This window comes from Mustela nigripes, chromosome 9 (genome assembly GCF_022355385.1).
Source record: "Mustela nigripes isolate SB6536 chromosome 9, MUSNIG.SB6536, whole genome shotgun sequence".
Taxonomy (NCBI): Eukaryota; Metazoa; Chordata; class Mammalia; order Carnivora; family Mustelidae; genus Mustela; species Mustela nigripes.
This window is the reverse complement of record NC_081565.1, coordinates 9,045,037-9,068,567: the sequence shown is the minus strand read 5'-3', so window position 1 is coordinate 9,068,567 and position 23,531 is coordinate 9,045,037. Positions and strand designations below refer to the sequence as shown.

General features: G+C 38.5%; 1 protein-coding gene across 3 annotated transcripts in view; it reads left to right on the top strand.

Moving 5' to 3' along the window:
• PBX3 (PBX homeobox 3) overlaps positions 1–23,531 on the top strand; it is a 215,427-nt gene that overhangs the window by 177,924 nt on the left and 13,972 nt on the right. For all 3 annotated transcript variants that reach the window (XM_059410798.1, XM_059410801.1, XM_059410799.1), the window contains one exon: positions 4,963–5,098. In XM_059410798.1, coding sequence (XP_059266781.1) covers positions 4,963–5,098 — 136 coding nt within the window. The remainder of the gene's footprint in view (positions 1–4,962; positions 5,099–23,531) is intronic.

The following is a 23,531-nucleotide window of genomic DNA, read 5'->3' as shown; positions in this document are numbered from 1 at the left end:
TTCTTGACATCCAAAAGCAATCACAAAAGTAACATTGAAGATCACTGATCACAGATCACCACAACAAATAAATAATAATAGAGATGTTTGAAATATTTCAAGAATTATCAGGATGTGACACAGACACCAAGTGAGCAATTGTTATTGGTAAATTGCCTCTGATAGATTTGTTCAATGCAGGACTGTCACAGACCTTGAATTCATCAAAATTGCAGTACCTTTGAAGCACAGTAACACAAGGTATGCCTGTGTGCTATGGTATTCTATTCAGTTAGGCAATGAAATGCAATGGTAAGTGCTGTGAAGAAAATAAAACAAGGTAAGGAACAAGAAAATGATGAAAGAGGATATTATTTTAAACACATGTTTATGGAAACTGGTGTTTCCGTGAAAATCTTTATGCATTGAAACTTTTTGATCTTTAGAATTATTTCCTAGGATTAAGTCTCACAAATGGAATTATTAGATCAAACTTCTAACATTTTTAGTGCTGTCTTTATATCATTAAAGTGTTCTCTCCTGTGATTAATACAAAATGAAATCCCTCTTGGTCTTACCTGTTTCCTCTGATTAGAACCACTGCCCCTCTTCTCCTCCCCGCCCCCCGTCTGGCCTTCCACAGTAAACTGCCAACCCTGTCCCCAACTTGGTCGCCACTGATGAGTGGTCATCTGTGAGGGTGTCCAGCAGGGAGCCTGGAATGGAGCGAGTGTTCATGTTGATTTCGTGAGACCTTGCTCATCCTTCCAGGTCCAGCCTAAATGTTCCCTTGTGGGGAAGTCCAGTGAATGGGACTGGTCTCTACCTTCTCTTCAGTACTGATACTACATTGTCACAACTCTCTAGACCAAACTTCATTCAGATTGCCTTTATTATAGCTTTTCAGGAACATAAGCCACATTGTCACTGAAAAGCAATCGCCAAGTCTTGAACGTTTATATTCCCCACGATTCCAGCAAGCTTCTAAATGCAATAAGCTGCAAAAGGTAATTTATTGGCTAAGCAGATGAATGAATATTTCTGCTTCATACTTTTAATATCTCAAGTCAAAGAGTTAAGGTAGTGTCAGAGAGCAAAAAAAAAAAAAATTTCAAAATTGCTTCTCAACTTTGAGTATTTTAACAAAAGATATTATGTAACAAAGATATTTTCAAGTACTTCCTTCAGAAAGAAATCCTTCCTAACAATTGTTATCCTATTTCTGCTAATACTTTCCCATTCTTGTCAACATGCATGCTTTTTTTATTACATAACTGCATTCATAATATATACACCTAAATGATTCATTTTTCTTCTGAGAAGAGGAAGTATCTTAACAAGTCAGAGTGAGCAGAGGCAGAATGGGAAGGTGGCAGAGCTTGGAGCAGAGTTCCTTCTCCCGCAGAGATTGCTGTTAGTGATGTTGCAATGCTGATGGGACGTGGCCCTGGGACTGAGGCGCCGCTGTACACTGGCCTGAGGCACAGCCATTTAGAGTGTGCTAAAGCCTGCGGGAAAGGAACTTAGGGGGATGCTTAATGGGCATTTTCTACAGAATGTTTTTCTAAAAAATAAATAAAGCATAACACCAAGTTCTCCTGTTTTATGCCTTCAAGTGAATGCAAACGCTGAACTTTGGTTCCGTCTGTTCCTGTAGTGCCTTTCAGCAAGGCCTCTGCACTTGAGGGAAGCCGAGGTTTTTCTGTTCTAGGCAAACATGCTCATTCAGATACATAATTTCCTTGCTCACTTGCTCCTGGCTTCTCCTTTGGCCACACTCACGTTTTCCTGGTAATTGGACAAGTTGAAGCATGTACCAATGCAAAACATTTAGGAAGAAATTTGCGTAGGTCCCTCTGCTCTTCTAGTAGAAGTGCTCTAGTAGTTTGGACATAGCCAGACTGTCTGGGATGAGGTATCCTATTCTGCTCATAAATTTGTTCTCTGACATTTTTCAGTGTTTACTAAAACCATTCCTAGACAGAGTTGATAAATAAGCTAGGCTTAGCTTTGCTTTCCCAGATATGTTCCTGCTCATTCCTCCTTTCATTTCCCAAAGAAATGCCCTTATGTCAAGCCTCAGTCTTGCTGCTGAGCTCCATGTTTATTATTATTATTATTATTATTTTAAAGATCTAATTGGCTTTATTCAACCATTCAGCAACTGAGCAGCATCCCATATAACAAAGAAGGGTGCTCTGGACTCCAGATTTTAGACTTAGAGTTCGGAATTCATATGGCTACATATAATAGATCAGTGGAGTGGCTGGTTGAGGGACAATGAGGATTAGAACAGAAGGGTGCATGTCTGGGGGCATAGCCATCACTCAGCATTAGCCTATGGCTGGCTTCTGAGAACGTGGGATTTGTGTGACTGATCTTCCAAGATTTTCATAAGAAGCCAGAAACTTCGATTTTCATGGGTAGGTCATTTTTGTATGGTCTCAACAAATATGATACTATATCATAGTATATGGGCCAGGTAGTCATCTATAGATTTGGGCCAGATAATTATCAAGATGGGACGGTTTCAATACCTATCCTAGACCTTTTTTACCCTACTCACCCACACGCCCACTTTTCAGAGGGTGCCCCTTCCAAGTGCCCTCAGGTCAGAGGAGTGCATGACCACTGCAGAAATCCCAACTGCTGTTGATGTCTTTCCCTTTCCTTCCCTCCCTGTTTTTCCTCACCACTTCCCCCATTTAATTCATCATCATGTTCTGTAGATTTTCATTCCTAAGTAGATCTTGAATTTTTTTTTCATCCTTAAGGAAACAACCGATGGTTTAACCTTCAAAAAAATTATTAAAATTAGGAAATTTCAGGACTCTAACCTGAGGTGTTTTGATCAGACCTAGATTTCTTCCTCCCCTGACTCTCCTTTAATGTTGAGACATAGATCACATATTTAACCTGCCATGTTAGTGACATCATTTTAACTAGAAGAATCTCATAGGGTCTACACGTTTTACAACTGCCTACTGACTCCTTCCCGAGTATAGGATATCACAAGTGAGACGATCATTAAAATTATTTGGAAGATAGTTTTAAGAAAATTATTTGGGGAAGTATTTTCTAGTTATTGGAGGATCTAATTGAAAGTGAAGTCTGACAAATGCTAATTTTCAGGTTGGAATTCTTTAAAATTACAATAACAAAACCCAAACATGAGTAATATTTTTGCTGTTTGAAAGAAATTGTTAATAAATACTTGGTCTTCTAACTCTGCCACCCCCTTCCCAGTAAAAACAAAGAAAATTTCCTTCCCTGCTTTCCCTTGTAAACAAATCATGCCTTATTCCAGACACTTGCTTATGCAGAAAAGTCTAGAAATTCTTCATGTATTTTTTTCCTGGGGCACCTGCTGGCTCAGTGGGTTAAGCTTCTGCCTTCGGCTCAGATCATGATCTTGGGGTCCTGGGATCGAACCCCGCATTGGGCTTTCTGCTCACCAGGGAGCCTGCTTCCCATGCCCACCCCCATCTGCCTATCTGCCTACTTGTGATCTCTGTCAAATAAATAAAATCTTGCCTATGACAGGTTACCATCATCTCTCAATTTGACCATTGCAGTTGTCCCCTTAAATATCTGTATTTCCTGGGGCTTCTGGGTGGCTTCAGTCAGCTGAGCATCTGCCTTCAGCTCAGGTCATGATCTCAGGTCCTAGGATTGAGATCCCCCTCATTGTCGGGCTCTCTGCTCAGGGGAGTCTGCTTCTCCCTCTCCCTCTGCCTGCCACTCTGCCTGCTGGTGCTTGCTTGCTCTCTCTCTGGCGAATGAATGAATAAAGTCTTTATTATTATTATTAACATACAATGTATTATTTGCCCCAGGGGTACAGATCTGTGAATCATCAGGCTTACACATTTCACAGCATTCACCATAGCACATACCCTCCCCAATGTCCATAACCCAACCCCCCAACCCAACCCCCTACCCCCCAGCAACCCTCCGTTTGTTTTGTGAGATTAAGAGTCTCTTATGGTTTGTCTCCCTCCCAATCCCATCTTGTTTCATTTTTACCTCCCCTACCCCCCACAACCCCCCGCCCTGCTTCTCAGATTTTTCATATCAGAGAAATCATGTGATAATTGTTGAATAAAGTCTTTTTTAAAAGATCCACATTTCCTTTCATGCCCTCGTCCAACTCTTCTCAGCAGTTAGAATGATCTTTTTGGAACATAAAACTTAAAGCCTTTAATAGCTTCCGGTTGCACTTAAAATCTTAAAATTCTTATGGACCCACTAGGTGTGTGTATAATCTGGTAACCCGCCCATCCTTCCATGCCAAACTTACACATTCCCTGATTTTTACTGTGTGCCAGTCTCCTCTGCCCCTTTGGACTTTCCAAGTTCGTTTCTGTTTCAAAACCACTGTCTTTGCTCATTCCTCTTCCCCTCTACTTTTTGTCTGACTCATGTAATGCCTACACATTCTCCAGATCTCAGACTCCGTGTCACTCCTACAAGGAAACCTTTCCTGACTCTGTAATCTGTGCTAAATTTCCCTCTTATGTGCTTTTGTTATACCTTATACTTTTCCTTCATGACACTTGATATGGTCTCCACAATTTGTATTTATGTCCGTGATACATGTCTAATGACTGTCTTCCCCCTAACTTTCTGCTCTCTCCCTCACCCCTCCAATCTCCTGTAAACTCTCTGGTAGACCTTACCTGTTTTGTTCCACTGGATCTTTATTGAGTACCTATAACGCATCAGATCCTTGTTGAATAAATTAAAGAATCAAGTTAATTGTGCTTCACATTCTTGTATTTATAGTGATCCTACGTCTTAAAATGATTCCAACAGTGCTTCGGAGGATGCCAAGAGCATAACTGCAATATCATTGTGATAAATCATTCCCTAAGAATGTTTAAAAATAGAAATCTATTTTTTTTTTCATATAATTCTAATCAACATATCCCTTTTCAGTTAAGGCTGATTATAACTATAATTCTCTTTTGGTTCTTGTCATAGACGAAAAAGGCGTAACTTCAGTAAACAGGCCACAGAAATCTTGAATGAATATTTTTACTCACACCTCAGTAACCCCTACCCCAGTGAAGAAGCCAAAGAGGAGCTGGCCAAGAAATGCAGCATCACAGTGTCACAGGTGAGAGGACGCCGTGGGTCTGTCTTGTTTCCCTGTTGATACAGGAGCCCTCTTCTTTTCTCGGGGAATCACCAAATGTCAGATCCATGTGTTCCATCAACAAAGAAGATAAAAAGTATAAATATAGATGTTTACACATTTTTATGCAAGCTTTTTAAAGCTTAGGTAATTTTTTAAAACCCTAAGTGGCAAGGAATCAAGATAATCACGCACCACGCCGGTGTAAATCTTCGATAGAGAGGACATAAACATGCCACGGGGAGAGACACGGTTTATTCTTAAGTGACTCTTCAGTAAATGGCATGTAGTCCTGCTTTCCCTGATTTAGATGACTGACCTAAGCTTCTACCAGTGAGAAACCAATTTATTTGTTGCCGAAAGGAAATTTAATATAACTCTTTGGTGAAGGCTTTGAGGAATTCACTAAGTGTTTTCCTGGTAACCATACTATGATATTTGGGTCCCAAGGATTTCTTTGCTTTCTTGTTACTAATTAAACAGAAGAATTAAGTTTATACCTGTCACTGTTTTGTTTTTTTTAATGTTTATTTATAATAAATTGTGGCCCTGAAATTAGCTGTCATCTTCTAACAAAAATACATTTAGTTTTAGGCAGATAGATGGGTATTTAGGTTGAGGATTGGAGACAAACCACTGTACCTCCTTATAAAATAAGTACATTCTACTTATAAAATAAGTATATTTTACTGGAATTAGCTCTAAAATATAATTTTATTTAAATACTTACACAGTTGTTTATAGATTGGCATTGGGATAGCTTTTCCTTAGAGCACGCAGATGTGGTGATTACCAGCCAGCTGTTGCAGTGGAACTTAAGGAAAAGCTGACCCTTGGCAGAAATTTCAGAGCTCCCTATTGGTCATGGGACACACACATTTTTTGTTTTTAAAGATTGTATTTATTTATTTGACAGACAGAGATCACAAGTAGGCAGAGAGACAGGCAGAAAGAGAGGAAGGGAAGCAGGCTCCCCGCTGAGCAGAGAGCCCCATGTAGGGCTCAGTCCCAGGACCCTGGGATCATAACCTGAGCCAAAGGCAGAGGCTTTAACCCACTGAGCCACCCAGGCGCCCCAGCTACACACATTTTAAAGTAGTTTCTAAATAAATACTTCTTTTGTACATCTGAAGTCCAAGATAGTAAAGATCCCCTTCAGATCCCATACTGGAAGTTTTATATCAGTATTTTAAGTCCTTGTTCTTTAAGGAATTAGAGTCTGGATTTAAGATGATTTCTAGCTTCTGTTTTGGCATTACTATCCATAGGACCTCTAGAACCTTCTTCGGTTTATAATTAAGCTATCGTTTAAGAGTTAGTGTCATTCTCTTACAAAATAGCGGCTTATCTTGATTCCTCTTGCTCAGTTTGAAATGGAATATAGTTGATTTGAGTTACCAACTTGTGAAGATGCGTATAGAACATTCCTATCTGGGTGATGTAGTACTCACTGTCACTTGAGCTGTGAAGGAACAGTATAATGCTGGGTCATGTCGGGAAGCTGAAATTAAGTGCGTGTTTTTCTGGTGTGCGCATTTTCCCTGAACACTAGTGAAATGATTAGGCTCATGCTAAACGCCAATTGATGATGCCAAGCCCCATTTTCCGGCTCTCCCAACAGCTCTCTGACTTTAGAATTCAAATGTTTGCAGGTCCAGTTTCAGTCAAAGTGTTTTCATGCCTTTGCTTCTTTTCTTACTTCTATAACATAGTTACCATTGGAGAATAACAGATTATATACATTTTTTGAAAGCGATACAATCCTGGCTTTTCATTAGTGTAGTGCTAGCATTTTGTGTGTAATGTAGGACTTGCCTAAGACATGCTGTGTAATAAGTGGCAGAAAAGTTTCCTTCTGACTGCTCTGAACCAGGGAGGTTTTGCTCTACTTCTAAAACAGACTAAGAACACATTACTTATTTTTTAAGCACATTACTATATTCATTTCACTTACTTTCTGATAGAAAAACAGCTTTGTTAGGTTTAAAAAAATTTTTTTTGGTAATTGCTTGAGACATGGAAATAATAGACTTAGATTAGTGTGTCTACAAAGCAAACTTGCTGACCATTTTCCCCCCCACCCCGCAGTTCAACCTTTCAAATGCAGAATTTCAGGGATCTGTTTAAGCATTAAATTGTGACAATTTCCTCCCCTTTTTACCCTTTTCCTGACTAAAGGAGTTAATTTCCCCTCAACAGTCCCCCTCCTACACATCTCTGAAGAGGGAACAATGATGTTATCATTTTAAGTATTAGACATCAGCTGCTCGCCTTATAAATTAGTGCCCTGTTGTTTAAGTTGTTTAGAAATGAAAGCAGAGAATGTTCCAGATCTGACAGGTTAAGTACTTTCTAAAGAGAAAAAGCATTGTTTAAAACATACATCATACTAAAATACAATTAAATTTAGAATCCAGAAATCATTCATATACAAAACTAACTTAAAAAAATGGAAATCCACTGATAACAGGCAATTGTTGCAACACAATTTTTACCAGATTTAGGGCATATGAAACTGATTTATTTGTTATTGCTTAAAATATTGCTTAAAATAATAATTAAGAATAAGTAAGGAACCTTCAGAAGAAAATGTAAGGAAATATCTTTAGTACTTTGAGGGTAAGAAAATATTTATTAAAAAGAACATAAAAAGTATAAGCAACGAAGGAAAAGACTGATAAATTTAGTGGTAAAATGTTTATAAAAGTACTTAATAAAGACTGAAACAGCATTATACAACCATTTTGGTAAAGATTGGATCAGGCAGGAATCATCAGTAGATATTAAATCTAGAGGGAAACTTTTTTTTTAAAAAAACACAGAGAGCAAGACGGTGAGAGAGGGAACACAAGCAGGAGGAGTGGGAGAAAGAGAAGCAGGCTTTTCCTGCTGAGCAGGGAACCTGACATGGGGCTTGATCCCAGAACCCCTGGGATCATGACCTGAACAGAAGGCAGACGCTGAGCAACTGAGCCACCCAGGTGTCCCTCTGGGGGAATTTTTTTTTTTTTTTAAGATTTTATCTAATTATTTATTTAAAAACTTTTTTTTTTAATTTCTTTTCAGTGTCCCAGAATTCGTGTATGCATAACACCCAGTGCTTCATGCAATACGTGCCCTCCAGAATACCCACCACCAGGCTCACCCAACCTCCCATCCCTTCCCCTCAAAGATTTTATTTATTTGACAGACAGAGATGACAAGTAGGCAGAGAGGCAGGCAGAGAGAGGGGGAAGCAGGCTCCCTGCTGAGCAGAGAGCCTGATGTGGGGCTCGATCCCAGGATTCTGGGATCATGACTCGAGCGGAAGGCAGAGGCTTTAACCCATTGAGCCACCCAGGTGCCCTTAGGGGGAAATTTTGATGAAAAAAATAGTCTTAAGATGTCTCTCGATAGGCCCTTTGTTAGTTGTAAGGATTAAAAAAAAAAAAAAAAAAAGCAATTATAGAGTGCAGAAATGGAACAAACCCTGATCAAGTGATTAGAAGCAACATCACCAAAGAGGGATGGGTAGACATTTTGTGTAGTGCTTCATCCGAGAATGTAACCTGAATCTAATCACTAGAAAACATCAGACAAACAAAATGAGGAGTGTCTGTTAGGAAAAAAAGGAGGATGGGAGCAGCATTCTTTAGAAATGTCAGAGAAAGGCCGTGGAAATGTTTCACACTAAAGGAGGATAGAGACATGACAGGTAGACGCACTGCCTGACCATAGACTAGATCTTGTACCAAAAGGGACAATATACCGTAAAGGATATTGGGTTAAATTTATTCAAGTCAATTATAATTTGTAATTGTACTACAGTTATATAAAGAGAATATCTCTGGTCTTAGGGAATACACACTGACTTATATAAGGATAAAGGGCCATGATGTATAAAATTGATTTGCATATGGTTCAGGAAAAAAAAGTGTGTATATGTGTGTTTACATATGTGTGCATGTATGTATATAAACACACACAAACATGTATAAACACAGAGGGAGAGTGTGCATGCATGAATACACACAGATGATAAAAGAAATGGAGCAGAATGTTTAATAACAGGTGAATATGAGTAAAAGGCATACACAGATGTTCTTTGTACTATTTTTATTTTTGCAACTTTTTTTTTTTGCAAGTTTGAAATCATTTCCAATAAAACCTTCTTTAAAATGTGAAGACAGCCATAGACTGCAAGAAGGGATTTGTAAGTGTATAAGCAAAATTAAAATCCGAAATACAGAAGGAATTCCTATAAATTAACAAGAAAAAAAGAATGGATTTGAAAAATGGAAAATGCAAGTAAGGACTTCACAGAAGAAATATAAATATTCAATTATATGAGAAGACCCTTCTTACTAATAATCAGGAAAATGTGATTTAAAGACTGCAGTGAAATCACATTTTACATTTCCCAAGTTGTGGCAGAAAATCCTAAATTTGACCATACTGAGTCCACACATTGTTGGCAAGAATATACAGTAATAGGAACTCTTAAATATTCTTGTTAGGAATGTAAGTGGGTATAGCCTCTCCTAAAACTTTTGGCACTATCTTATAAATTTGAATATATCTATACCATTCAATCTACAATTTTACTTCTAAGTGAAATTGCCCTAGAAAACTTATTGTGTATGTGTATCAGGAGACATGTGTAAAAGCATTTATTGTAACATTGTTTGTTGGCATAAAACTTAAAATAAGACAGTTGTCCATTGACTGGGGAAATGGATAAATCCATTGTGGTATAATCCTGTTACAGGTTACTGTGTAGCCATGAAAAAGGATGATCTACAACTACATAGACCCAATTTGAATGAAGCTTAGAAACATAATGAGTGAAAAATGTAAAACGCAGAGGATGAGACTCTTGATCTCAGGGTCATGAGTTCAAGCCCCAAGTGGGTCATGGAGCCTACTTTGTTTGTTTTTTTATTTTTAAATTTATCTGAGAGAGAGAGAAAAGAGCATGAGAGCACAAGCAGGGGAGGGAGAGGGAGAAATAGACCCCCTGCTGAGCAGGGAGTCTCACTCGACTCCAGGCTTGATCCCAGGGCCCTGGGATCATGACTGACCACCACACACCCCTGGAGACTACTAAAGAAAACCCTCAAAAACAGGCAACATTAATCTTAGTTTTAAAAGTCAGAATAAAAGTGGTTACCCTTGGGAGAATAGTGATTGGAAAGAGGATGTTTCTTTCTTTCTTATTTTTTTTAATTAAAAAAATTTTTAAAGATTTTATTTATTTATTTGACAGAGAGAGACACAGCGAGAGAAGGAACACAACAGGGGGAGCGGGAGAGGGAGAAGCAGACTTCCTGCTGAGCAGGGAGCCTGACGTGGGGCTGGATCCCAGGACCCTGGGCCAAAGGCAGCCACTTAATGACTGGGCCACCCCAGCACCCCTCTTTTTTTCCTTAAGCTTTACTTATTTTAGAGCAGGACAGAATGTACATACACATGCATATGAGGTGGGGGGTGAGCAGAGGGAGAGGGAGAAAGAAATTTGTGGGCTTGATTCCTTAGATCACCACCTGAGCTGAAACCAAGAGTCAAATGCTTAACCAACTGAGCCACTCAGGTACCCCTGATGTTTCTTGATCTCAGTTATGGTTTCATGGGTGTCTTCACTTTTTGGAAAATTCATCAATCTCTTTACTTATGATGTGTGCCCTTTTTTTGAAAAAAAAAAAAAATAAATAAATATATATATATATATATTTCGCTTGACTAAAAAGTTTACTACTTACACAACAACGACAAGCCTGGCCTCATGGAGCTTATGTTTTCCTGGGAGAGTACAAACAGATAAAATGAGTAAATGAGATGATAAATTAGAGTAAAGTGATAGGTGTTATGGAGGAAAAACAAAAGAGGGAAGGAGAACAGAAAGTGACATGTACAATTAATTTTTAATAGAGTGGTAAAGAAAGCCCCTCCTGAGAAAATATCTTTTGGTAAAGATTGAAAGAGAGAATGAACAAGCTGTGTGAAGAACATTCCAGGCAGAGAGAACAGTTAAGTGCAAAGGGCCTGAGGTGAAAGTTGCCTGAGCAAGTGGGAGAAGTAGTAGGAGATGAGGTCAGAGAGATGGTGAGATCCAAACGCTGAAGGGGCCTTGGACACCATGGTAATGGCGGACTTTTCTTCTAAGGAGTGGTGTGATCTGACTTAAGGTTCAGGAGGATCACCATGACGGCTGTATGAACAACAGAGCGAGGGAGACAAGAAGAAGCAGCCACCAGTTAGGGTGTCTTTGCAATAATCCAGGCAGAAGATGAGGGTGGCTTGGGCCAAGATGTTTGTGGTAGAGGTGATGAGAGGCTGGATTCCAGATAATTGTGAAGGTTCAGCCAAGAGGGTTTACTGATAGTTGAAACGTAGCTTGGAAGAGAAAGAAGGTCGAGAAGGACTTGGACATTTTGGGCTTGAGGAGCAGAAAGATGCAGTTTTCATTAAGTGTGATGGGGAAGGATTTGGGAGGAGCAGGGTTTTCAGGGGGAGGGGAGATCAGGAGTTTGGTTTTACATGTGAAGTTAATATATATTATAGTTATTTTAAGTTCATTATATATTATATAAATAGGTGCTGGTAAGTGAAAAAATTATAGTTTATGTTAGTATTACATTCATTTGTGTTAATATATTATAAATGTAAAGGTCCTTAGCACAGAGTTCCAGGTTGAACTCAGAATTGGAGGTCTCTGGTTTCTTAAGACGTGGTTTGGTTGAATAAGGTGGAGTGCCCCTTTTTTTTACATAACACCCTGAAAATTCACAAAAAAAATTATTTCAAATGTCATAAGCATTGAGAATCATACTTAAATTGTCACATATTCTTAATTAGTGAAGCAGATATTAATATGCCTTTACTTTTTGAAATAGAGCTAACTTGCATTGATTATTCACATCAGCAAGTCACAAAAAACTCCATTGTTCTCCTGATTCCAATTTTGAGTTTAAAGAACTCTGGCCCTACTTTCTCTGCTAGGTGTTTTTAGAATGAAAAATGTTCACTTATTCTTCATTGCTACTGTAATTGAAATGTAATGTAAAGAAAGGATTGATTTTCTTTTTTTTTTTAACAGATGAGAACCTGAAATAGTAGAGAGGTTAATTGGCAACATTAAGATTCATTCATTCATTCATTCAACTAACGTATTTTAGAGCTTTTAAAGCGGTGCACAAGACCCACTTTTATAACAGTCTAGCATGGAAAAAAATTATTATCTAACCCTTACAGATGAGGAGACTGATGTTCAGAGAGGTTAAGTGATTTGACAGAGAGTCACAAGTCTTTACAAGTGGGAGCGCTGGGGCTTCTTCCTACACAGAGGTTCTTGATAAAAAGCAAGAAACTGGATTTTTACTTTTTTTTTTTTTTCTCTGCAAGAGGCAGTGTGATTCCTCTATCCCTAGGGCCCCAGCTGCCGAGTCCTGTTTGTGCAGCCCAGGCCTGGGCTTCTGTCACTAGGGCTGCATCATTTCCCCCTAAGCTGCTTTAGACACTCCAGGCTAGTTAGTAGCCTGAGGTCTCCTTCCTCATTAAACTACTTATTCCAAAGCAGTGAATATTCAGTAAGCTAATTAAAATTTGTAAGTAAGATTTCCTTATTAAAAAAATCTATTAAAATAAGAAGAAGCCCGTTAAAATAATAATTAGAACAGGCAAAAAAGGATGGCTCTCAAATTACAGTATTTTTTCCAGCTATCTATAAAGGCCTGTTCAGTGGCTCTGGCAGTAAGCAGAAGGCAGGAGTGGATTTCTCCTGTAAGGACGCAGTTGGTGAGCTGGAGACAAGGTGAAGGAAAGTGGCAGCTATTTTGTTAAAGTGGCTCTTTCACTTGTCTTAAAAGAAGGCTATAGACCCTGTGTTCTATAAAGGCTCTGCTTGTGTGTCCTAGTGGAGAGAGACGTCATTAAACAGTGTGCAAAGAACAAAGGAGCAGCTTGTAGAGAGATGGGAGCTTTGAGACTGCTGTAACACTCAGTATAGATAAGGCATATATCCGCAGGATTTAAAGAAAACAGAAGCCTCTGATTTGCTGCTTCCGTCTTCTCTACAGTCAGTGCCATGATTAGCAGGGTACCTCGAGTTGGCTCCAGTGGTGTTGGGTATTTTTATTTATTTTAAATTGACATTTTTGGAGAAAATCTCCTAACACTAGTTTGATTAGAATGCCCAAACTAAGGGTTGAGACACTGTTTCCAGCTTCGATGTAGTGGTTTTTGAGTTTTCCTATGCCTAGAAGAAGCCATGATCAGAACCATGGTCCCTCCAGTTTTTGTCCCCTTCACCTTCTTTTGCCTGTTTCTTCCCTTTGAGTATTCCCAGCAGTCTCTCCTCATACCTGCCCCTCATCATCGCATCTCACCTTTCCGTTGCCTTGCTTCTTTGAGGCATGTCAGACCAGTAGGCCAATATATCAGTCAGGGTCCCAGGAGAAAACAGATGGCACACTCAAATTAGAGTAATTTGAGGAGAGTTTAATAAAGTGACTATTAACAGAAGTGTGGGCAGAGTGTAGGGAAAGCACAAAGGGCAATGCTAGTAATGCTCGGCTCTGTTACTACCCCTTACCCTAAAGAAATGAAGAGCTACCAGCACCCACCCAAGACGCAGAAGCTGTATTTGGAAGGATAGTAATTGAAACCTTAAGTAAAGACAGTTTTATGCTGAGGGAGTCAGGGGAATGGTTACTCTGATGTTACTTCCCTTGCTTTTCCTTATCTCCCACCAGTGACTTCCTTTGGCTGGAAGCATCTTGGGGCCCAGAGCAGTGTAGAGAGTAGGCAGAGAGGAATGAACAGAAGATAGTGTAGTCCGAAGAACAAAGGCACCAGTTAGAACAGGCTCCAAGTTCAAGCCTGCTGGCTTCTCATTCACTCACTCTGATATTCCTACCCAGGATATCTGGCATCCTCCAGAGATTCTCTTGGGCTTCCTTTGTCCTTGTGTTTTGGCTTCTCTTCTCTCCTGATTTTTCTGTCAGCCATGCAGAAAGCATTTTACTTTTCTAAAGGGAATATGGATTTTGAGAGTAGAAGCTACAAACAATGTAAAGAAATTAATTTGATCCAGCCAAAATTACTTGTGTGGGTTTTGGGGCTATTTTCCTAATGCATTCAACAGATCCTGAAGCATTCAACAGGCCTCCTTTAAGCACTGTGATTGGCACTGTGGCAAACAAAGGTGAATTAGTTAGGGTTCTTCTCCCTGAGAAATGTCAGATTTCTTGGGGGAGACAGACAAATGTGTTACTGACAAGACACAGAAGTTACCTGGGCGAGTACACAAGTTCATTTGGGTGCCATTTTGGACTGTGGTAGAAGGATGGGTTTACTTTCTACTGAGAGGATTAGGAAGGTTCCCAACTTATTAGTTGTGTGACCTCTGGGGAAGTCATTCAACCTCACTGTGCCTCATTTCCTCATAGGTATAATTTGAATTAAAAACAGTTATACTCCATCAAGTTATAGGAGTTTCAGTGAGATAATATATATAAAGTACCTAGCAGAGTGCTTATCACAGAGTGAGGAGAAGATATAATAATAATAATAATTATGCTGTTTATGCTATTTTTCCTGCCTGGAATGGTCTAACCCTGCCCACCCCCAACAAAAATGTATAAACATTTTATTAATTATGACTCTTTCACTTCAGCTGTCAGTTCTTCAAGAAAGCTTTTCTTGTACTCCCAGTTCATATCCTCCATTATGTATTCTCATAGTTTCTTATGCTTCTTCTTGATAGCACTTATCACAATTATAACTAAATAGTGAATTGTTTTGTTTTGTTTTTAAAGTGAACTCTAGGGACACCTGGGTGGCTCAGTTGGGTAAGCATCTGACTTTGGGCTCAGGTCATGATCCTTGGGGTCCTGGGATTGAGCCCTGCCTGCAATGGGCTCTATGCTCAGTGGGGAGTCTATTTGTCCCTCTCCCTCTGCCCCTCCCCCTGTTTGTGCTCTCCGTCTCTCTCAAATAAATAAGTAAAATCTTAAAAATAAATAAATAAATAAATAAAGTGAACTCTACACTCTATGTGGGGCTCAAACTCATGACCCTGAGATCAAGAGTCACATATTCCACTGACTAAACCAGCCAGGTGCCTGGAATAATGAATTGTTTCATTTTAGTATATGTGCTGCTGAAGCAAGCACTAAATAATTAATTGTTTAATGCTGTTCCCCTGATAGATGGTGAATCCCATGTTGATCGGGACTGTAGTCTTATTCAGCATTGTATTATTAATGCCTACCACAGGGTATAGCACCTTGATTAGAGAAGGTCTGGAATTACGTTGTGTAAATGTTTAGATGTCTGCAGTTATGCTTGCATTTATGAGGTTGAGCAGTTTAGATGTCTGTTTTACTTACTTACTTACTTAATTAATTAATTTTTTAAATTAATTTATTTAGCAACATTCAACTAGTGATTTTTGGTCATGGTGCTATATTTAACAGTGACTACAACAAAGATTCTGTCTTGTGGAGCTTATTATAGTCTAGTGAGGAAAGAAGAATAATATATACCTTAATTGAGGTACATGTTCATAAAATATTAGGTATAATTATAAATACTAACATAATTATTATTATGTCATACTAATAAGTACTATGAAGGAAAATAAGAAAGGTAAGGGTTTCTGGATTGGGTGGTATGTCAGACTTAGGAGAGAGAAATCTAGCACCAATGTATAAGATCAATTTGAAGGGGAAACCACTAGAATGAGAGCGACTACATAAGAGATTATTGGAATAATCTGGGAAAGAAATGTTGAGGATTGAAATAAGGCCACTGAAAGTAGAAAACAGGGATGGATTTGAAAAGCATTTTGGAGGCAAAACTTGTATTTTGGAAATTGGGGAAGCAATTGGCTGTGAATATGAGGAAAGAATATTAGAAGATGGCTGAGGTTTTTAGCCTACATAATTGAAAATGGTGATACTATTATCTGATAAAGGAAACACATGAGGAAATGCTTGTTTGACAGAGGGGAAATTAAAGGTTTGTGGAAGTTATGCCAGGTTTGCATTGCCCTCAGCACCTCAGTTGTGGAAATGTTCAGTTTGGAAGTATAACCTATGAGAAAGGTCAAGGTTAAATATGTAGCTTGGGAATCATCCATGTAAGTACATAGCTGAGGCCCTGGGAATGGATGGTGTTGTCCTGGGAATTTGTAGATAAGAAGAAAATAAGGCCAGGGGAAATAACTTTTCCTTGAGTCATTGGTCAATTCTGAGAGAGTGACTATGATGCTGAGATGTTAAGCAGTACTTTTGGAAACTTTGTAGGGAATCAGTGTCCAGGTGTCTAGGACCTACCAGGGAAGGCTACCTTATTTATTTCCCTTGAGTGAGGCTTTAGACTGCTAGGGCTGCTTCCTAGCAAGGGTGCACTGGAAGTAAATAGATTCTGCTTCAAATACTTCAGTCTTTGAAATTGGATTACAAGTACTTGTAGGTACCTGGACAAAGCAAATATAATTATTTTTTTTGTAGAAAAAGATAGCAGCATTCTAGGCTTCAAGCTGTTTCTATAAACAAAGCAAACACAACACTGGGCACAAAGCAGAGAAAAACAGATATACAAGAAGACATGGCAGCATGTACTAAAACCAACAGAAACAATAGATAATAGAAACAGACCCATAGAAATCTAGAAAATAAAAGGATCCTATATATGGACTATAAAAGAAGGGCTTAATATATCAAAGGAAATAAAGACAAAATGGAAAATTTTGTCAGAGGGTTGGAAACCATAAAAAAGTTCAAATGGAAATTTTAGAGCCAAAAATATAGTAATCAAAATTAAGAATTCAGTATATGGCTTTAAAAGCAGATTCAACATAGTTGGGAAAGTTAATGAACAGGAAGATGGATCACAAGAAAATAACCATACTAAAGAATGGAGAGACAGTAGAATAGAAAATCAGAAAAACAGGGACATTGAGGATACAGTAAGAAGTCTAACATAAATGTAATTGGAGCATCAGAGGCAAATATAAGAGTGGGTCAGAAACAGTATTTAAAATGTGAAGTCTGATAACTTTCCAAAACTGTTAGAAGACTCCACGCCCTAGATTCATGAAAAACTACAGTCCCCAAACAGAATGAGTATATAGAAATCCACACTGGAAACAGCTGAAACAAAAGCAGCCAGAGGGGAAAATACAATTGCCTTCAAAGAAACAGCAATTAGACTAACAACTGATTTCTTAAGAGAATAAAACCATAGTACAGTGGAATGTTATCTTTAAGAGATTAACTAAATTAAATGTCAACCTAGAATTCTGTATCTGCTAAAAGCATCCTTTGATAATGGGGTTGAAATAAAGTAAAAAGTTGAGAGGATAGAGAATTTGTACCATTTTCTCACAAAAAGAAGTATAAAAAATACTCTTCATGCAGAAATAAAAAAGATACCAAAGTAGAGGGTGGGAGATGCAGGAAGGGTGGAAAGAGAAGGGTAAATGTATGTGTGAATATAAATCAATATCAATTGTTTAAAATAATAATGATAGTGTCCTATTGGTTTATAATACATATAGAATTAAAATATACAACAATAATGCCTCATAAGTTATGAGGGGAAGGTAAGTGTTCTAATACTCCTGCGTTTTCTGCAAAAGGTAATGAAAGTACCAGTTAATATAAAAGTCCCAGTTAGACTTTGATAGTCATGAATGTGTAATCTCTAGGGTAGTCACATAAAGAATACTAAAAGAATATATAACTTCCACACTAGTAAAGAAGGAACTTTTTTTTAATTGTTTAAAAAGAAGGAATAATTTTTTAAAAATAAGCTATCTAAAAGAAGGCAAGAAAGGGGGAGAGAGAAGCATTATAAGTGACAAATAGGAACCACTTAGTGAGATGGTAGGTTTATACCCAAATATGCCAGTAATTCCTTTAAGTATAAATGAATTGAGTACTCTAATAGGCAGATATTGTCAGGTAAGACATAAAAATGAAACATAATTATGGGTTCTTTATGAGACACATCTAAAACATAAGGACATAGAATGCAAATGACAGTATGGGAAAAAATATAACATGTAAACAATAACCCAAAGAAGATTGGTGTTTCTTTGTTAATATCAGATAAAGAACACATCAAGGCAAAAAGTTTTACTAGAGGTGAAGAGAGGCTCTAAATAATAATGACACAGCAGCAGCTCTGTCTTTGTATATGCCAATTTGAGCTCAAAAAACACAAAGTAAAAACTTATAAAATTTCAAGAAAAACAGATAAATCCACAATCCCTGGAGATTTTTGCACACTGAACACCCCACCACCAGCACCATACACACACACATGTAATCTTCTAATGACATAGAATGGTGCTTTCCAGACTTTAGTACACATAAGAAGAATGATCAGGAGAGTTTGTTGTAATACAGATTCTGAGGTCCTGTTCCTGGAAGTTCTCATTCTAAGGGTCTATGATGGGGCCTGGTGATTTGCAGCTCACAAGTGATGCTGATGCAATGGTTACAGAACCTCACTTTGAGTAGCACAGATACAGAAAATCTGAATACCATGATTAGCAAACAACCTAATGGATCAATATAGAACAGTATACTCAACAACTACAAAATGCATGTTCTTTTTAAGTACTTGCAGAACATTTTTGAAAGTTAACTGCAGTCTGGGCCATAAAGTACATCCCAACAAATTTTAAATTTAATACAGAATATGTTTTCTGAGCACAATGGAATTAAACTATAACTCAATAACAGAAGATGACTAGAAATTCCCGTTTGAAAATAAAACAATATATTTCTTAATATTCTCATGGGCTAATGAGACCACAATGAAAATGGCAAAATATTTTATGTGAATGATCATGAAAATACACTTATCAAAATTCATGGGATGAGGCTAAATCCATGCTTAAAAGGAAATGTATAGCTTTAAATATATATCATATATATAGTATGGTTTTATGTAGATACAATTAGTATATACTTATATATTTATCATGTATAATATATGGGTATATATAGTGTGTATGTATGTTTTCTATACGTATATAAAGTGGGGAGGCTGAGAATCAGTGAGTTAAAGATCCATCTAAAAGTATTGAGGGACACTAAAACCAAAAATGTGGAAGGAAGGAATAATGAAGATAAGTGCAGAGATTAATAAAATTCTTAAAAACCATATACTAGAGCTCAACAAAACCAAAAGTTGTTTCTTTCAAAAGCCTCCCTTCTGCCTCAGACTCTTAGTCGTACTCCCCAAAAGTAATTAGCAGTGTCTTAGATATTCTTTGTAATGTTTCTTAATATACATGTTCTTTTCAGATATTCATTCTGAACCATACTGTATGCACTGCCTCCTTCCTTCCTTCTTTCCTTCCTTCCTCCCTCTCTCTTTCTTTTAACATCTTTGTGCCTCAGTTTTCTCATCCATAAAATAAGGGAAGTAATAGAACCCACCTTATTGCATTGTTATGCAGATATGATTAGTTAATATGTATTGCGTGGTTTGAATAGTACTTAGCACTTAAGCCCTATATAGGGGTGCCTGGGTGGCTCAGTCAGTTAAGCATCTGCCTTCTGCTCAAGTCATGATTGTGGGTTCCTGGGATCCAGCCCCAAGTTTGTCCATTGTCCATCAGTCTCCCTGCTCAGCAAGGAGCCTGTAGCCTGCTTTTACCTCTCCCTGTGCCCTTCCCCCTCACTCATGCCCTTTCAAAATAAATAAATAAAATCTTTAAAAAAAAGAAAAAAAGAGGAAGCCCTGTATAAATGTCACAACTGTTGTAATTACAAGAGGACATACGGTCCTGCACAGAATGACAGTGAGGGTAAGCCTGGATTTGGGAGGTTATAGGTGATGGTCAAGGACTGCTTTGGGGGAACACAGTGTCTGCCAGGCACTCTTTATATGTGTGTGGAATGAATGATCTGGCCAGTGATGAGTCAACAGGTTAAATCATTGGCAGAGTCAGCCAGCAGCCTGGGCTGGGGACTTGTCCTTCAAATCTCAGAGCTCAGAAGCAGAAAGGGATAAAAGACCTAATTGGGTTACCCCCACTAGGATCTCATCATCAGGTGACTGGCTCAGAGATAAAGGGAGAGAAGTTTTGAAGGAGTGTTATTGATTTCTTTTTCTCCTTTCTTGACTTTCTAAAATTAGATATTTAGACCATTGCTCTGCAAGTACACTAGATTGTTTACCAAAACTGAGTTTCGTTACTTACATTCTATTTGAGAAGTAGTACTATCATTTTGTATTTTGAGAAATCGGCACTTTTAACTCCAGCTGACCATACATCCGGTATAGGAAGGTGGAGAGAAGTCACTCAGACCAGTCTACCACTGTTAAGTTGCACTGTGACCTTGAGCAAATTATTTACCCTGAAGTCTCCATTTTTCAACCTGTAAGATTAGAATGGCGATCATGTATTTAGAGGTTGGAGGGCTAAATAAGTTTGTATATGTAAAATGCCTAGTACAGGGCCTGGTATATCATGAGTGCTCAATAAATGCTAATTTGTCCATTCACTAGAGTGTTCCTGCTGGTTATGTGGTGCCTAGAAAGCCTTGTCAAGGTTCCAGAAGAAAGGGGAAAGAGGCTCTAGGCAAACCAGTGTGCTAGCAGCCTCGAGCCCCTAGTTTTTCACAGGCTCCATAAAGGTGAGAGCCAGAGAGGGGCCATGGTTGTGAGTGAGTGGCGAGTAGGGTTGTGTCTACATTCTTAGTCTCTAAATAGATCTACCCTCGGTGTATTCTTTATTCTAAAAATGCATGTGATTCATTTTCAGTGAGAAATAATTACATATGTTGAAAGGTTTTTGAGGATAGGTATTACCATTTTAAATATATTCAGTGAAATCTTCTGGATTCTTAAAAAGCAAAGAGAACTGCGGTGTGTATTTAATCGGGAGTGGTGGTTGAGTAAATATGGATTTCCAGGAGGTTAAAGGCTTGGCTATAGGGGTTCTTCACACATGACACTGAATACATTTGGTGTTTTCTATTACATGAAACTTAGCTGGACAAAATATCTAGTTCACTGTTGTTTAAAAAGTGCTCTTGATTCTTAATCTGGAGGTGCTGGTGTGTTCGCTGGGAGACGGCCCTACCTTTCCGTGGAGCTGGCGGGAGGCACTCTCCAGCTACGTGTCAGTATTTCAAAACCTGCCAGGCTTTCCGTGGCGTCTATTCAGCTGCACACCTAACACATTTTTATTTTTTTTTAATGAGAGAAGTAATTTTAAAGAAAAGAATCTTTAGCTGAAAACATCATCTGTGGCAATTTAGAACCACCCTGAAGCACGTGTTTTAGGGAGATGAACGGTGTCATCTGTTCTCTGTGTACTATGGCCGCGAGGCTGACGTTTTATATACTTTTGCAGATGAGCCTCTTTGTGAATGTCGTGAGCAGTTATCAGTCTATCATATGCACAGAGTAGAAAGGGCCAAGCCAAACTGTAAGGGTGTCAGTACATTATGGCAATAAAATTTTTCACATCCTCAAATTAAAAAAATATATATATATAGTACTTGACAAGTGAATCTGTTTTAGATTATTTCAGATACTATGGAAACTGAATTTCTGTTTGTTCATTTCTCCCATTAGAAGTGGGTTGTGTTTCAGAAGTTGGTTTTCAAGTCATTTGTTAGGAGTTTGGAACTTACTTCCTAAAAAGAAAAAAATAATGGCTTGGATTTGTGGGCTAGCCCACATTTGAACCCTAATGGAGCCAGAATACGTTGTACTCACAAGGTAGAATATTGCTCTTGTAGCCCTAGCCACTTAATACAATGGAAAAGAGATAAAATGGAGTAAACAGTTTCTGCAGAGTGCTAAGAAAAAACAGGTCTTATTAGATAAGGCATAGGAGGAAAGGGACAAGAAAGATTGTGTAACCTCAGGCAAGTTATAGAAATTTTCTGACGTCAGTTTTTAAGTCTGTGAAACTGGGTCTTTGTGGGGCTAAATGAGATAATGCAGGTAATAATGAACTCTCCATAATGGCTGCTGCTATAAATATACGTACAAAGAGGAACCAAACCCTGTTTCCTACAGATTCTCGGTCCAGTGCATTGTCTTGCATGTGGTTATGTTGGGACAGGAGTGAGGAGAGATGAGGAAGTTCAGGCACTGTTGTCAGCTCTTTGTGGGTGACCTTGGCCCGGAGGTGTGTGGCGGACAATAGCTTCGGGTCTGGGTGTTACCCACCTCTAGTAGGAAGTTTATTACACTCCGTTATGCAGGGGGGCACCCCTTTTTCCTTCTCTCACCGCTGCCTCTTCCCTGTTGTCAGTTCCCCCTCCTCCTCCAGCACTGGGAGCGTGGACTGGCTCTCCCAGAATCCAACGTTCCTGTGAAAAGGTACCCTGATCTTAGTGACTACAGGGAGCAAGCAAAGCCCACAGAGGGTTTGTTGTTATGGCTTCTTTTTAAAAAAGGGGAAAGGTAGCATTTTGGAGGGTTCCTAGTACATCCCAGGCACAGTCCTGGGCATTTTAACATGTTTTCTCATTTAATTTTCCTGACAGCCCCCTTAGGAGTGGGTGTGGTTATTCCATCTTGCAGGCCAGGAAGGGAGAGCCTCAGACAGCACGATGAAGGTAGCACAGCTAGGAAATCACCGAGCAGGGACTCACCCAGATCTGGCTGGCTGTCAGGCCCTCGCTCCAGCTGCCCTCTGGGTTCTCAAGGGAATGCACACATATGGTTATCTACGGTGAGTCCAGCCGTTCTGTCCTTATATAAACTTGACTGTGCACCCTTGGGAAGGAGAGGAGTGGAAGGAGATTTAGCTTATTAACACCATTAACTTTAAAAATTGAACAGTATCTGGCTCCCATCCCTCATTTCAAATCGAATCACGTAATGGGGATGAAAACATATTGATTAGGGAAAAACTATTTATTAGAGGTAAAAATTGTTTACCATGTAAATATGCTACATGTTCCATTATACACGACTTGGCATTTCAACATTTCATAATCTGTTGCATTTAATTAGGCACAGTACATAAAGTATGCATCACAAGTAAACAGGGGAAACACAATGGCAAATTTTTCTAAGATTTGTGCTTCATAAATTTTCAGTTTTCTAATCTCAGTAATGATGTTTTAGTGTCAGCTGCTGCTTTTCCAAACAAATGCTGATCCTCTGCCTAATGTGTTTTATGCAAGGAAGCAAAACTAAGGATGAACTCTGAAGTTCTGCATTTCTGCTTCTTCAAGATTAAGTCTTTAAGTAATAATTTTTCTCTTTTATTTAACGTTGTTGTTAAAATGATAAATGTAGTGATAGAATGTGAAATAGATACAATTAATGCTAACTAATTAATAAACTGGCTTACAGTGACTGTACAGACATTGTAGATGGTTTAGCTGCATAATTTGAACATGGAGTTTTCAAAGCAGTCTGGGAAATTTTAACAGCTTGAGATTTA